This window comes from Hyperoodon ampullatus (genome assembly GCF_949752795.1).
Source record: "Hyperoodon ampullatus genome assembly, chromosome: 14".
Classification (NCBI taxonomy): Eukaryota; Metazoa; Chordata; class Mammalia; order Artiodactyla; family Ziphiidae; genus Hyperoodon; species Hyperoodon ampullatus.
The window spans coordinates 29,060,462-29,076,529 of record NC_136927.1 but is presented as its reverse complement, the minus strand read 5'-3'; the positions used below and the strand labels follow the sequence as shown (position 1 = coordinate 29,076,529).

At 48.3% G+C, this 16,068-nt stretch overlaps 1 protein-coding gene across 8 annotated transcripts in view; it reads right to left on the bottom strand.

Annotated features, from left to right (window-relative positions):
* Positions 1 to 16,068, bottom strand: part of ABAT (4-aminobutyrate aminotransferase) — a gene marked incomplete at both ends in the record, with an annotated part of 35,231 nt that overhangs the window by 1,003 nt on the left and 18,160 nt on the right. For 3 of the 8 annotated variants that reach the window (XM_079719517.1, XM_079719521.1, XM_079719523.1), the window contains 9 exons: positions 439 to 550; positions 3,038 to 3,184; positions 4,640 to 4,807; positions 5,622 to 5,759; positions 9,566 to 9,714; positions 10,197 to 10,260; positions 12,679 to 12,741; positions 13,223 to 13,315; positions 13,928 to 14,008. In XM_079719517.1, the coding sequence (XP_079575643.1) occupies positions 439 to 550; positions 3,038 to 3,184; positions 4,640 to 4,807; positions 5,622 to 5,759; positions 9,566 to 9,714; positions 10,197 to 10,260; positions 12,679 to 12,741; positions 13,223 to 13,315; positions 13,928 to 14,008 (1,015 nt within the window). The remainder of the gene's footprint in view (positions 1 to 438; positions 551 to 3,037; positions 3,185 to 4,639; positions 4,808 to 5,621; positions 5,760 to 9,565; positions 9,715 to 10,196; positions 10,261 to 12,678; positions 12,742 to 13,222; positions 13,316 to 13,927; positions 14,009 to 16,068) is intronic. The other 5 variants (XM_079719518.1, XM_079719522.1, XM_079719519.1 and 2 more) reach the window with 5 other exon arrangements.

The window sequence follows — 16,068 nt, the reverse complement described above, 5'->3', positions numbered from 1 at the left end:
TCACCTGGCCAATTCCTATTCATCCGGCAAGATGTAGGGTAAAATGCCACTTCCTCAAGGAAGCCTTCCCTGATTTCCTGGACATTTTCCCCAGCTATTCGTTCTCTGGCTCCTTTTCCTCTGTTCTAGGACTTATAACTGTAATAGATTGTTTATGGAATATTCTCTTTGATGTCACCCCTTCCTGCTAGACTGCAAGCTCCTTGAAGGAAGGGACCCTGGCTCTCCTGACCCTCTCCAGAGTTGGTACCTCTCACCTTCTGCTCACCTTCTCGGCAAATATCGTTGAATGAATAAATGTATACGGAAAGCTCCCTGGTAACTTTCTCTTCTTTTGAGAAAGGCAATTCAGACTATTTTTAGTCCTGTGAATCACCTTCCCCTTCTCCTCCCTCCGGGCCCCCCACCAGGAAATGTGGGTACCCCTTGCTGCCTTACCTTTGTTTCTGGCTGTTGAAATGAGTTTATTCCGTGTGGATTCATCTGGTGTGTCGAAGGAGCAGAAGGTGCCTCGTCCTCTCACTCTGCTGATGAGCTGGGGGTACCGGGCCTGCAGCGGGGACACAGGCCGGCATCAAAGCCAAGGAAGGCAGCCATCAGCCCGCGTGGACCTCACGGCCACTCAGGACAGGGGCGGCCTGCGTTTGTGACAGCCTCAGAACAACAAGATCCCTGCCGAGCCCGGCCCTGGCGCGTCCCATACTCCAGCACCAACAACTGCAGGCAGGGTGCAGCTGTACCCCCAAGGGACATAAGTAAGTGCCTGACATTTCTCCTGCCACGCTGGTGACAGGGGAAGGAACATTGTGGCAGGAGGGAAGGGCCCGATCCTTCCACCCTTCCCAGAGGCTTTTCCTAGCACCTACCCCTGCCCAGCCTCAGTCTAAATGCAAATCCAGCCCAAGAAAAGAAAAAGAAATTCCCCCTAGAGCTACAGCACAGTTAGAGGCTCTCAGCTATCTCAGCAGCCACACTTGCCCCTTCAGAGTCTGCAATCAGGCAGATCTGGGTTTAAAGCTCCCCATTCTCATCCAGAAAATGAGGAGAATTATAGTTTCCTAACTTCAAGTTGTTCTGGGTTAAGGGTGCCAGAAGAAAAACAGGACACCCAGTTAAATTTCAGATAAGCAACTTCTAATTCTTTTAGTATAAATATGTCCCAAACATTGCATGGGATATACTTATGCTAAAAAAAAAAATTAGTTGCCAACTTTTAAATTTAACCGGGTGTCCTGTATTGTAATTTGCTAAATCTGGCATCCCTACCTGGGAGAGGAAGACGGTGGTCCCTGAAGCTCCTGCCTCTGCCCCGTGACTGGAACCAAGTCCAGTGTCCGCCCTTCCCTCCTGGGCTTCAGACTTGTGAAATTTAAACTTAACTGCGGGGGGGACCTGCTTTTTCTCCCCCCTAAATGCAGCAGTCCTATGCTGAGGATTAAATGAGATAAGGCACTTAACACAATGCTTGGCACAGAGCAAGTTCTCAATTAATGGAAATAATAATAATAAATAATAATTATTATTATTGTTATGTCCTTGATCATGTCAGAGAGGTAAACGCTGGCAAAGAACATGGGCTTGGGAATTCCCTGGTGGTCCAGTGGTTAGGACTCAGCACTTTCACTGCTGGGGGCCTGGGTTCGATCCCTAGTTGGGGAACTAAGATCCCGTCAAAAAATAGAAAAAAAAGAAAGAAAAAAAAAGAACATGGGCTTTGAAGGCTACAAGAATCAGGTTCAAACCCCAGTGGAAGCTGTGTAACTTTGGACAAGTTAATAACCCGCTACACCTCAGTTTCCTCATCTGTAAAATAAGGATCATAGTGGTGTCTACACCCACGGTGTTACCGTTGGACTTAAGAGTGTATGAGGGGCTTCCCTGGTGGCGCAGTGGTTGAGAGTCCGCCTGCCGATGCAGGGGACACGGGTTCGTGCCCCGGTCCGGGAAGATCCCACATGTCACGGAGCGGCTGGGCCCGTGAGCCATGGCCACTGAGCCTGCGCGTCCGGAGCCTGTGCTCCGCAACGGGAGAGGCCACAGCGGTGAGAGGCCCGCGTACCGCAAAAAAAAAAAAAAAAGAGTGTATGAGATCCCTATTACGGAACTTGGCAGGAGCAGGCTCTTAGTAAATGGAAGCTGTTATCACTACCACCCCTCCTCGCTTCATCATCACCATCACCATCACCATCAGTGGATCTGCTCAGCTCGCTGGTGACTGGGTGCTTCAAGCTCCCGGAGGAAAGGCTCTTTGTATCCAGCCCTCTGGGGAGGGTCATCTCTCCTCCTAACTCCTGGGCTGGGCTGGCCAGTCCTGGAAACACTGTGGTTCCTCCCAGCAGCATCCCCCATCCCCAAATCTAGGAGAGCGTGTCGGGCAGGGAGTAGACATAACAAAGACAAATAATTATAATAAAGAGCTATACTGTCCAATGAGGTGGCCACATGTAGCTGTTGAAATGTGAGTCCAAATTGGAATGCACTGTAAGTGTAAAATACATACTGGATTTCAAAGACTTATTATGAGAAGAAGAATAAGAAATATTGAATTATTTTATGTATTGGTGGCATGTTGAAATAATATTTTGGATATGATGGGTTAAGTATATTATTCAAATTAATTTCAGCTCCTTCTTTCTCACTTTTAGTTTGGGTACTAGGACCTTTGAAGTTATGTGCATAGCTAGCAATCTATCCCCCTGGAGAGCACTGCTACGGAGTGATCAGGATGTACAAGGTGGTCCAGAGGAGGGAATAGTGGGCACATGGGTGGGAATGAGAGACAGGGAATGCTGGGGAGGTTTCTCAAAGGAGGGATGCCTGAACTCAGTGTCAGCAGAAAACCGGGAGTTCAGGAACTGGGAACGGGGTCGGCACGGAGTGGTGGGAAGGCATCCCCTACAGAAATGGCGCAGCCTATTCAGAATCGCTGGGGCAGCGGGTGTGGTGCTACACTGAAGAGCTCAGCTGCTGCCCGCGGGGGCCGTGGGGAGCCGTGGATGGGGAGCCGGGAGGGCCGGGGTGGGGCCGGGCGGAGTACCTGGAGGTCCAGCAGTCCCGTGAGCAGGGCCTTCCCGGCGTGCACCGCGTTATTCAGCAGGTCCTCTCGCTTGATGATGTTGATGACCTCCGCCAGCAGCAGGTTCTTGGACGGGTCCCCCAGCCACGTGTTGAAGATCCGGTAAGGCTGGAACAAGACACGGGGTATCAGAAGGGTTCCGGGCCCACCCTCAGACACACTTCTCCCCATTTAGGAGGAGAGAGACTAACCCAGCGAGTAGCTACTAAGTGCTGGGAGGATAACGCATATGGTCTCACTAAAATCTCTCCGTAATAGCGCTTCCCTGGTGGCGCAGTGGTTGGGGGGTCCGCCTGCCGATGCAGGGGACGCGGGTTCGTGCCCCGGGCTTGGAGGGTCCCGCGTCCCGCGGAGCGGCTGGGCCCGTGAGCCATGGCCGCTGAGCCTGCGCGACCGGAGCCTGCGCTCCGCGGCGGGAGGGGCCACAACAGTGAGGGGCCCGCGTACCGCAAAAAAAAAAAAAAAAATCTCTCCGTAACAGCAACCCTGTAGGCAGGTACTATTAGGGATGCCAACTTGCCCAGGTCCTGGGAAATCCCTCAGTCCGGGGGAAACCGAGACGGCTGGCCCCTAATTACTGTAATCCTCATTTTATAAAGGAAGAAGCTGAGGTGCTGAGAGGTTGAGTGATTTGTCTGTGAAAATATGTTGGAGTCAGGAGTGGATTGGTGGCACTCTGACCCTCAAAGACCACCCGCTTTACTCCCCCTTCAGGGTGTCAATGCAGCCAACTAAAACACACTTCCCAGCCTCTCTTGCAACTAGGAGTGGCCATGTGACCAGATCTTAGTCAAAAGTGGTAGTAACAGAAATGTTGTGGGATTTCTGGGAAGACTGCTTAAAGACGAGAAGGGGGCCACTTTATCCTTCCTTCCTTTTTCCTTGCTACTGCATCAAATTGAGACGGCGCTCCAGTAGCCATTATGGATCATGAGGTGACCTTGAGGGTAGAAGCTACATGCAGGAATGGTGGAAGGAACGATCCTGGGCCCTTGATGACTGTGTGCATGTGTGTGTGTGTACGAGAATCCATATGTACAAGTGGCAGTACAGTAAAATGGTTTAGAGTATGAGCTCTGGGTTTAAATCTTGACTTTGTCACTTAACAGGCTGTGTAACCTTAGACAACTTACTTAACCTCTCTGTGCCTGATTCCTCATTAGCAAAACGGGAGAGAAAAATACCATCTACTTGGTTAGACTGTTGTAAGGATTAACAGTACCAGAGGAATACTTAGAACTGGGCCAGGCACAGAGCAAATGCTCCATTCACAGCAGCAGCTAATAACAATATTTTTGCTTGTGCACAAAGCAAAAAATTAGAAGCCTGACAATGGACTGCTATGAAGTCAGCCCTGCAGAGAGAGCTGGGGTAATCGTAATCATTGGCTTTAAATTAAATTAATAAGAACTAGGCTTTAGGAAACTTCTGTGACACATTAGGTATTCACTTAGTTCCTTGCTGGTGAGAAAGAAGCAGTAATGAGAAGTCGATGCCCTTTGCCCCGCCTCCCTCCCCTGCCCTGGACAGGAGAGAGGGGTGGGCGGGCGGGTCGACACTCACAGCGTTGGGCCTCAACTCCTCCTTGTGGAAGAAGCCCCCGGTCATCATCTTCTTGCTGAAGGTCATCACGTCCGCTGGGTCATCCAATCCCCAGTGCTCGTGGGCCCAGAACTTGCCGGTGCAGCCTCCTCCAGTCTGGACCTCATCCACCAAGAAGGCACAGCCGTGCTGGCCGAGATAGAACGAAGGAGAAATAAACACCCAGCGCAACTCGCCCTCCTCGGACCCCCAAATCCAGCCCAAGAGCCACTGCTTTCTGAACCTCAAACCAAGCCCGTGTTCTTGGGCTGTGCAAAACCAGACTAAGGCTGCAGGAGGGCAGTTCCAGCAGGGCTGCGTCTGCACGTGGCCTCAAACTGCTCAGCCGGTACGAAACCGGAACACCAAATGCTCCCTGAGCCATTGGCTTCGGTCCCTGAGCAAGTTGACCTGCTCAGAAGGAAGTGTGTCCCAACTGTAAGGCAGCCCCATTTCCCAAACTTCTGGTGCAGTGTTTGCCAGCTCTGCTCATCACCCGGACTATTATTTACTTAGCATTTGTGTTTAAATCAACTCATGTCATGTCACCTTTATCCGTGAACTGACTGATTGGACAGGCCAGTTATATGTGCAAGACATTAAAATAGACATGATATTAACATGAAGTTTGTTCATTTGGCTTCTGTTCAGTGTGGACCACAATGGGCTGAAAGATGAGGTGGGATCCTTAGAAAGAAAAGGGAGGAGGCTGAAGCTTTCCCCAGGATGTTCTCTTGATTGGGAATGTCCCCGACTAAGACAGCAGGTTGGAGACTGACTTTGGAATAAGATTTTAGGGGAGAATCCCCTGTCATGCCCTCACCTCCAACTTCTCTACCCGTGAGGCCGACAGGCAGCCTCTGAACATCTGGAAGTTTACAAGGACCCCAGGCTAACCCTTTGCTCTGGAAAACCAACTGGAAATGGCCCGTGGCCCCATCCAGCCCTGGCCCTGTGTGCTGACCTTCCTGGAGATGTCCCTCAGCTTCCGGAAGAAGTCGTCTGACGCGTGGTTGTCTCCACCTTCAGACTGGATGGGCTCCACTATGATCCCGGCCACCGTCTTCTTCTTCTTCCGGTATTTCACGATCAGGTCCTCCACCTGGATTCCAAAGGGGGACATGACAAGGACTCGTGGAGGCTCTTGGGCAGCCTCGGAGGACGGGCATGTGGGGTGCTGTGGACCCCTGGAATTTAAGTTGAAAATGTCGTAGTGTCTTATCATTACATAGAATACACAATGGAGAAAAGACAGTCTCTTCAGCAAGTGGTGCTGGGAAAGCTGGACAGCTGCATGTAAATCAATGAAGTTAGAACACACCCTCACACCATACACAAAATAAACTCAAAATGGCTTAAAGACTTAAATATTCAATATAAGACACAGCACTATAAAACTCCTAGGAGAGAACATAGGCAGAACATTCTCTGACATAAACTGTAGCAATGTTTTCTTAGATCAGTCTCCCAAGGCAATAGAAATAAAAGCAAAAATAAACAAATGGGACCTAATCAAACTTATAAGCTTTTGCACAGCAAAGTAAACCATAAACAAAAGGAAAAGACAACCTACAGACTGGAAGAAAATATTTGCAGACGATGCGACTGATAAGGACTTAATTTCCAAAATATACAAACAGCTCGTACAGCTCAATAACAAAAAAACAAACAACCCAATCAAAAAATGGGCAGAAAACCTAACAGACATTTCTCCAAAGAAGACATACAGATGGCCAACAGACACATGAAAAGATGCTCAACATCACTAATTATTAGGGAAATGCAAATCAAAACTACAATGAGGTATCACCTCACACCAGTCAGAATGGCCATCATTAAAAAGTCTACAGGGCTTCCCTGGTGGCACAGTGGTTGGCAGTCCGCCTGCCGATGCAGGGGACCCGGGTTCGTGCCCTGGTCCGGGGGGGTCCCGCGTGCCGCGGAGTGGCTGGGCCGGTGGGCTGTGGCTGCTGGGCCTGCGCGTCTGGAGCCTGTGCTCCACGGCGGAAGGGGCCGCAGCGGTGAGAGGCCCGTGTACCGCAAAAAAAAAAAAAAAAAGAAAGAAAAAAGTCTACAAATAACAAATGCTGGAGAGCGTGTGGAGAAGAGGGAATCCTCCTACACTGTTGGTGGGAATATAAATTAGTGCAGCCACTATGGGGAACAGTATGGAGGTTAACAAAGTAAAAATAGAGTTACCATATGATCCAGCAATCCCACTCCTGGGCATATATCCAGAGAAAACTCTAATTTGAAAGATACATGCACCCCTATGTTTATAGCAGCACTATTTACAATAGCCAAGAGGTGGAAGCAACCTAAATGTCCATTGACAGATGAATGGATAAAGAAGATGTGATATAAATATACAATGGAATATTATTTAGCCATAAAAAAGAATGAAATAATGCCATTTGCAGTGACATACATGGACCTAGAGATTATCATACTAAGTGAAGTAAGCCAGACAGAAAAAAACAAATTTCATATGATATCGCTTATATGTGGAATCTAAAAAATCATACAGGGACTTCCCTGGTGGCCCAGTGGTTAAGACTCTGCACTTCTACTGCACGGGGCATGGGTTTGATCCCTGGTCGGGGAACTAAGATCCCGCATGCCACGTGGTGCAGCCAAAAAAAAAAAAGAAAAAAAAATGCAGGTGAACTTATTTACAAAACAGAATCAGACTCACAGACATAGAAAACAAACTTACGGGAAAGTGTGGGGAGGGAGGGATAAATTAGGAGTTTGGCATTAGCAGATACACGCTACTATATATAAAACAGATAACCAACAAGGTCCTATTGTATAGCACAGAAAACTATATTCAATATCTTGTAATAATCCATAATAGAAAAGAATCTGAAAAAGAATATATATACACATATATATACATACATATATATATGACTGAATCACTTTGCCACCGCAATGAGAAGCCCACGCACCGCAGAAAAGAGTGGCCCCTGCTCGCCACAACTAGAGCAAAGCCCGCGTGCAGCAATGAAGACCCAATGCAGCCAAAAACTAAAAATAAAAATTTAACTTTTTTTAAACTATTTTTTTAAATTGAAGTATAGTTAATTTACAGTGTGTTAGTTTCTGGTGTACAGCAAAGTGACTCAGTTACATACACACACACACACACACACACACAAACACACATATTCTTTTTCAGATTCTCCTCTATTATAGGTCATTATAAGAAAAAAAAAATTAACTGTTAACAGTGAGAAAAGCATCTTATTTTCCCCAAGAGGTTATATTTCTTGAACTCTTGCTCTAAAATGGGCATCTTCTTACAGATAATTAAAGACTAATAATTGTGATACTTGGGGCTTCCCTGGTGGTGCAGTGGTTAAGAATCTGCCTGCCAATGCAAGGGACACGGGCTCGACGCCTGGTCTGGGAAGATCCCACATGCCGCGGAGCAACTAAGCCCGTGTGCCACAACTACTGAGCCTGCGCACCTAGAGCCTGCGCTCCACAACAAGAGAAGCCACCGCAATGAGAAGCCCACGCACCGCGACGAAGAGTAGCCCCAGCTCACCACAACTAAAGAAAGCCCGCGTGCAGCAATGAAGACCCAATGCAGCCAAAGATAAAAATAAATAAATTTATAAAAAAAATTGTGATACTTTATTAATAATTTAATAATTAACACATAATTGAAAAAACCAAACCATACACCTGGATAGAGTAACAAGTACAATCTTTCTCTGTTATTCAGAATTAAGGAAAAACCTTCTATTTGGATGACGCAATTCTAGCCTCAGTCTCACCAGTTGCCCCAAGGAAGCTCTAAGACGCTTTTCTTTGCAATCAGAGTGTCATTTGCAATTTGTCATCATATGGCTATTTTCTTGCTTATTTGTCCAGTGCTGTGTTTCTGACTACCCTATACTATCTGATAGGATGCAGGAAAGACATGTGGCTATCAAGCTCTTGGAATGTAGCTGGTCCAAACTGAGATGTGCTCTATGTGTAAAATACACAGTGTTTCAAAGATCTAACACGAAAAAAAGAATATAAAAACATGTCATCAATAATTTTTAAATATTAATGACATGACAATATTTTCGATACACTGGGTTCAATAAAATGTTATTAAATTTAATTTCACCCAATTATTTTTACTTTTAAAAAATGTAGTTACTAGAAAAGCTGTAGTGACTTTTAGCTTGCCTTATTTTGCTTGGACTGCATCACCTTGTCTCTTATTTACCACTAAGTACCCAGCGCCTAGCACCTTGCTTTACACCTAGTAGGTGTTAACTATTAATTAAAAAGAATGATGAGCTTAAGAGGCAAACCAGCCTTATTTGAGCTCAGATCCAAATCTGAAGAGTGATAGCCATTCCCCGCCACCCCCCACCCTGCAAAAGAATCCTTCCAATGTCTTACATGGAACACCAATATATGGGACAGATCAAAGGGGGGCTGTTCTGGTTGAAGCGGAGGCACGGGGACCAGGGTTGCCCATCCTTAGTCCCTCGCCACCCCCACTGCAACCTCCAGGGCTCCCAAAAAAGCCCCAGGATTCTGGAGAAGACTGACACACAGTGGACTACAGGATCCCATGGAATTGTTTTTCCTATGAGCTGCCCTGTATTCTTTCCATCCGTTCATTTTCTCCTACTCCAGAGTCAATGAAGCTTGTCCCCAAAGAAACTCACGATGCAGAAGTTGGTACCAGAAGCGGGGTGATGGAGGCTGGGTGGCAAAATCAATGTCTCAGTACCTTTCCTAACATGGAACATCGGGACACGAAGCGCCCCCGTCCCCCCGTCCCACCCAGGGAGCACCACGCGGGTCCCTGGATAGACTCTTTGTGTGTTCCTCTTCCCCGGGGCTGTCTTGGGGTGAGGGCTTGAGGGGGAGGTGAGGGGAGGACCTGGGGGTTACCTCTTCTAGACAACGGGCCTCTTCTTGTTGGTTCTCTTTCACAAACTCTTCCAGAGGATACTTCAGCCGTGGGAATGGTGCAATGGGCCAGTCGAAGGAAGGGATGTCGATCTTGTGAATAGCTTTGGAGTGCGTGGTCGCTAAGCAACCTAAGCCCAGCACAACAGAAGAGCAGAGGTTGGCTCAGGGAAGGAGGATGGACCGTCTCTGAGCAGGAGATGGGGCAGCCCAGGGAGGCCCGGTGCCTGCAGAATCCCAGTTCTGGGAACATCCTGAAGCTGAAGTGGCACCCATGTGTATTAATCTGTGCGTGTGTGTGTGTGTGTGTGTGTGTGTGTGTGCCTTTGCTTTCTGATCTATCACAGACTAACACAGACTCTGAAGGAAGAGAGGCAAGGATTCAAATCCTAGCTCTGCCACTGCATGGCCTTGGAATGTTCCTTCCCTTGCCGAGCCTCAGTTTCCACATCTGCAAAGTGGCAACAGCCATCCCCAGTCTCCAGGGAACGGTATGCAATCGGTGAGACAATACGTGGAAGCCGCCAGTGCCAGATCAGAGGCAGCCGTCGCTATTGTTGTTGCTGTTATTATTACTCTACCTGCCACCTTGGGATCTCACGGCCCTCCTTACCCATGGTCCTCCCATGGAAGGCACCCATGAAGGAGAGGATGCTGTAGTCGGGGCACCCGGGGGCCTGGAACCAAGAAACAGCCGTCAGTCAGGGTTGTGAGCTGGGGACCTACATGGTGGCCCCCACGAACCTCGAGGAGTACGAAAGTCTCAGGAGAACCGGGATCCCCTCTCAGGCAGAAGTTACAAACTGGACTCCAGAGGTCTGTATCCAGCCCATACGTGGTGTTTTCTGTTTGTTTTTTATCAAGAGATTTCATGAAATAGATATCTGAACCTCTGTCTTCTCACAAGTTCTGCACCACGTGGGCCCATTTTTCTTGGCCAAGCCTGCAGGTGGGCGAGCATGCTGGCCCTGGGCCCTCACCACCCACCTTTCTCCTATCCATCACTGGCAGGCATCCGCAGGCTCTTCAAACTCCCCTGCCTCGGTCCCCCTGCCCCCCCCGCGACTGCTCCCACAGCCCACAGATGGGCCAGGTGCTGGTGGTGGTACCTGCCTCCTGTGACCTGAGGTTGAGCTGGGCCCCTCACAGGACATGCCCAGGCTTTGGACGAGGTCTGCTGGGCCAGAGTGGGAGGGTGGGACCCCCAGCTTTCCCTCTCCCCACGGGGCTGCCCCTGAGCTCAGGAGGGACTCATGAACCCCACTCTTCTCCCAGCCCCAAGCGAATGGCACAGCAGCACTGCCTTCTGACCCTCCAGCTGGCAAGGGAATCAGACCTGCCTCCAGTGACTCAGGAGCCACTGGGGACACGGCAGAGGCCACCTTGGGGGCCCCTGAGTCTCTGGGAGGTTGTACGGCATTTTCTCAGGCTGGCTGATCTCCACTGGGTCCCTGAGACCCCCGGGAAAAGCTCCAAGACCTCTTCCCACAAATCCCAGAATGCCTTCTTGTCATTTTCCTTTGTTAGTCTCCAAATGTGATATATAGGGCGTAACTTGTTTTACTGCACTTCACAGATGTTGCGTTTTTACAAATTGAAGGTTTGTGGCAACACCGCATGGAACAAGTCTACTGGAGCCATTTTCCAACAGCATTTGCTCACTTCGTGTCTCTGTGTCACATTTTGGTAATTCTCACGATATTTGCGACTTTTGGGTTATTATTCTGCTTGTCATGGTGACCTGCGATCAGTGATCTGTGATGTTACCACTGCAACTCCCTGAAGGCTCAGATGATGGTTAGCATTTTTCAGCAATGAAGTATTTTTGAATTAACGTGTGTACATTTTTTTTAAGACGTAAGGCTATTGCACATTTAATGGACTACAGTAGAGTATAAGCATAACTTTTCGATGCACTGAGAAACTAAAAAGTCATGTGACTCGCTTTATTGTGATATTTGCTTTATCGAGGTGATCTGGAACCAAACATCCAATATCTCTGAGGTGGCCCCTATGCTGATTTACATGGTTGAGAGCACAGTGTCTATACACTTTACATCCCACTGTTTTCACTGAATTATAGCACACGTCTCCAGGCCAAGAGAAACCCTTTGTGATTATTCTGGCTGCAGAACTTTGTGTTTGGACACAGTGGGTAACTGAGTTCAGTGGCTCTTGATCTGCAAACACCCGCCCCCCCCACATCTTTTTTTAAGCGGTATATACTTCTGCCTCAGTCATAGTGGGAATTAGGGGAAGGACTGGCCTGCTCTGGTTGAAGCTGGCTGGGAAGCTTGGAGCCTTACTTGGTCTTCCCCATGCACCCCCGACTGTTGTACCCCAACAGTGGCCCCCTTGGTGCCTCCCTGAACTGCTGGGGTTCCACTTGGAACCCCTACACTTAATCCATCTTTCCCCATTACTGGATATACAGGTGGTGGCCAATCTAAACACCAACGGGTTAACACTCTTGCACATACATTTGTGTTGACATTTTGGATTATTCTAGAGAATACATGAAATGCCACTTTAGACGGGTCAAATACAGGCAGCTGTCCTGGGAAACTGATGAGTGCTAGTCCGAAGAGTTCCACTCGGCCGGCCTTGAAACCAAGGGAATGGACTAGGGGGTTGGAATGCTTGGGGAGCCCTTGTTGTGGACTGAATGTTTAAGTCCCCCTCAAATTCATATATTGAAGCCCTAACCCCCAGTGTAATAGTATCTGAACATGGGGTCTTTGGGTGGTACTTAGGGTTGGACGAGGTCATGCGGTTGGAGCCCTGTGATGGGATTAGTGCCCTTATAGGAATGGACAACAGAGAGTCTGCTCCCTCTCCCTGAGATAGATGGAGGACACAGTGAGAAGGTGGCCATCCCCAAGCCAGGAAGAGAGCCTGCCCTGGGAAACTGGATTGGCCAGCACCTTGACCTTGGACTTCCAGCCTCCAGAACTGTGAAAAAATACATCATACACGTCTGGTGCTTAGGCCACCCTGTCTAGGGTTTTTGTTATGGCAGCCCAGGCTAACTAAGACACCTTCTACTTGAGGAGGACAGGGCCCCACGCATGAGGCGGAGGGGATGCTGGGCTCACCTGGTTGATCATGCACGTCTCCAGCTCCTCTTTGGAGAAACCCGATTGGCCTCTTTCCTTGCTCTGATAAAACGGAACAGAACAAACTCTCAGAGACACTTTGGGGCAGGAAGGGCTCCCACTTTCCACCCAAACCAACATCTAGTCAACGAGGGGATGCTTTCTCAAGAGCTGATCATATACGTCGACGTTACACGTACGGACAGAAGCATGAGACCATTCATTGTCCTTGTGATGAAATAAATAGATGGATGAATAAGTTGCTTTACTATTCTATTGGCAACAATGAAGATCTGTGAGATGGTATGTTATTTCAGGTAACACAGTATAATGACACTGGGGAGGTTTTACACTACACACTGCCAGGATGTTTGGAAAACTCGGTCCAGGCAATGGCCCTCCCTGGATTTCGACCGTGGCCACTGATGTCCAATACTCCAGCCAGCTGGGATGAACAGTCAGACAAGGGCTGAGTGTGTGGCTGGGGGCTGGGGGGCCTGTGTGTGTGTGTGCACGTTGCATGCATACAAGCCCCAAACCTCACCCGGTACCACATGAAGATGGTCTTGAAGGCGTTTTCGTTGGAGCAGGAACCGCAGGCCATCGTGATGAGCTGGGACATCCCTTTAGGAGCCACCTGTGGGGAGGGAAACAGCTGTGGGCTCCCCACCTTCCTAGCTGGAGTGGGGCCTCTGCAGGGGCTGCACACTGGGCCCTGGAGGCTGTGGGAGGCTGGGAGGGAAACAGGGATGCAGTCCCAGAAGCAGTCTGATTGGGAGGGTGGACGAGAGGCCCCAAAAGGCCCCAGGCTGGAGGCCAGAGAGGAAAAAAGGTGAAGAAAAGCCCAGACATCCCTCCTGACACAACCTCTGCCCGGAGACACCCACATTTTACAGGTGGGAATTCGGGGTTCTGAAGGACTCTAATCCTTGTAGCAACTGAAACCCAAAGGAGGACTGACGGGCACAGGCAAAGGCCCTGTCGTGGGATCAATACTAACTTCCCCGGGTTCCCTTTTTCCCGCACACAAGGGATCCCAGCTTTTCTTGCAAAGGAAAATTAAAAAGACTCTTCATGAAAGAAACAGCACGAAGAGCAAGACTGAAGTAGAAACACCCCATCCTTAATCATTATGGATCTCAGTCCTTTCCTTCCCTGCTGCTCCAGCCTCCTGGATCAGAGCTGCGGGCCAGCGCGGTGAAGGGCGGAGGTGGGTTCTCACGGTGGCAAGCTGTCCCCACAGACTCACTGAGAGCAGGGACTCCCGGAGCTTCTCCACAAAGTTCTCAGGAGGAAAGATTCCGAGGGCAGGTCTGTTGATGAATGTGCTCTGCAAAAAAGCCAGGAGACCAGCAGTGACTTCTCCACCTGACCCAGCTCCCACCCACCAGCGATGCTTTTCAGAGCGGATGTGTTCCACGCTGTGGGGAATGATAGACTTCCCTGCGTTTTTAGAGAAATCCACTAGGATTGCTCTGGGTTTAAAATAAAGAGTCAATTTCTTGGTTGGGATATTGCACTATCACTAGGTAAGATGCTACCATTGGGGGAAACTGGATGGAAAAGACACGGGACCTCTTTGTACTATTTTTTGCACCTCCCTCTGAATCTGTAATCTTAAAAAAAAAATCAGAATGATTGAAAAACAAAAAATGGACAATAACAATTACTGGTGAGAATTCTCATTCATGGCTGGTGGGGATGTAACATGGTGCAGCCACTTTGGAAAACAGGTTGGCAGTTTCCTATAATGTTAAACAGACACACACCCTATGACCCAGCAGTTCGCTCTGAGGTATTTACCTAAGAGAAAAATGACAGCATATGTCAGACAAAGATGTGAATGGATATGAAGGCTTGTTGTGTCTTTTATCTTCAGTTGCCAAGAAATGGAAACAGCCCAAATGTCCTTCCACTGGGGAAACGATAAATAGACTGTGGTATATGCACACCATGGAACACTGCTCAGCGATGAAATGGAACAATCTACCCACACACTTAACAACACGGGAGAATCTCAAAGTCACGATGCCGAGTGAAAGAAGCTGGAATCAAAGGGTCACCCACTGCAGGGCTCCATTCCTACGACATTCTGGAAAAGGCAGAACTATTGGGACAGAAAACAGCTCATGGCTGTCAGGGGCTGGGGTGCGATCGACTACCCGTGGGCTCAGAGGAATGTCTGGGGAGATGAACGGTTTGTGTCTGGATTTTTTTGGATTTTGGTTAAAAAACAAGTAACAAAATTTACCATCTTAGTCATTTCTAAGCATATCGTTCTCAGTAATGTTAAGAATATTCATATTGTTATGCAACCATCATCACTATCCATCTCCAGAACTCCTTCATCTTACAAAACTGGAGCTCTGCCCCCACTAAACACTGACTCCCCATTCTCTCCTCCCCCCAGCCCCTGGCCACCAGCATTCTACTTCCTGTCTCTGATTTTGAGGACGCTAGCCACCTCAGATAAGTGGAATCAAACAGTATGTGTCCTTTTGCGACTGGCTTATTTCATTTAGCATAACGGCCTCTAGGTTCATCCATGTTACAGCATACGGCAGAGTTTCTTTCCTTTTATTTTTTCTCCTTTCCTTTTTAAGGCTGAATAATACTCCACTGTATGGATATGCCACATTTCCTGTATCTGCTCATCTGCTGATGGACACTTAGGTTGCTTCCACCTTTGGGCTACTGTGAACAGTATGAACATGGGTGTGCAAATGTCCGGGCTTTGACAGTGGCTGTACAATTATGCATTTTTTAAATTAAAAATTTATTTATTTATTTATTTTTTGGCTGCACCGCGTGACTTGTGGGATCTTAGTTCCCCGAGCAGGGATCAAACCTGTGCCCCCTGCAGTGGAAGCGTGGAGTCCTAACCACTGGACCACCAGGGAATTCCCAGATTATGCATTTGTTGAAACCCACAGAACTGTACCTGCAAAGGATGGATTTGACCGCATGTGAATTACACTTTAATTAAAAAAAAAAAACGGGGAAAAAAAAGAGGCTTCGGTAGCTCTGCAATTTCTAAATAGAATGAGCCTTAGGAGAGCAATCTGATGAGGGAGCTGGTTAATAAATGAATGAGCTGCATATGAAAAAGCAGTTTTAGACCCCCCTCCGCCACCCCCCCACCGCACCATTTTGATAGATGTGCGTCCAGAGAAGGATTTACCTCTGTAAGGAAATCAACAGTGCAAACCTGATGCTAAACAGACACTCACTTCTGATACCCAGGAAAGGAGGGAGTGTTATTTACAACAAAAAAGAGAACCACTCTAAATCCCAACATTAGGTTAAGTAAACGAAGGCATATTAACTGAAGGTGATGTTGTATTGCCGGAAAAATGGCGTGTAAAAAGAATGTTACAATTTTACTTTAGG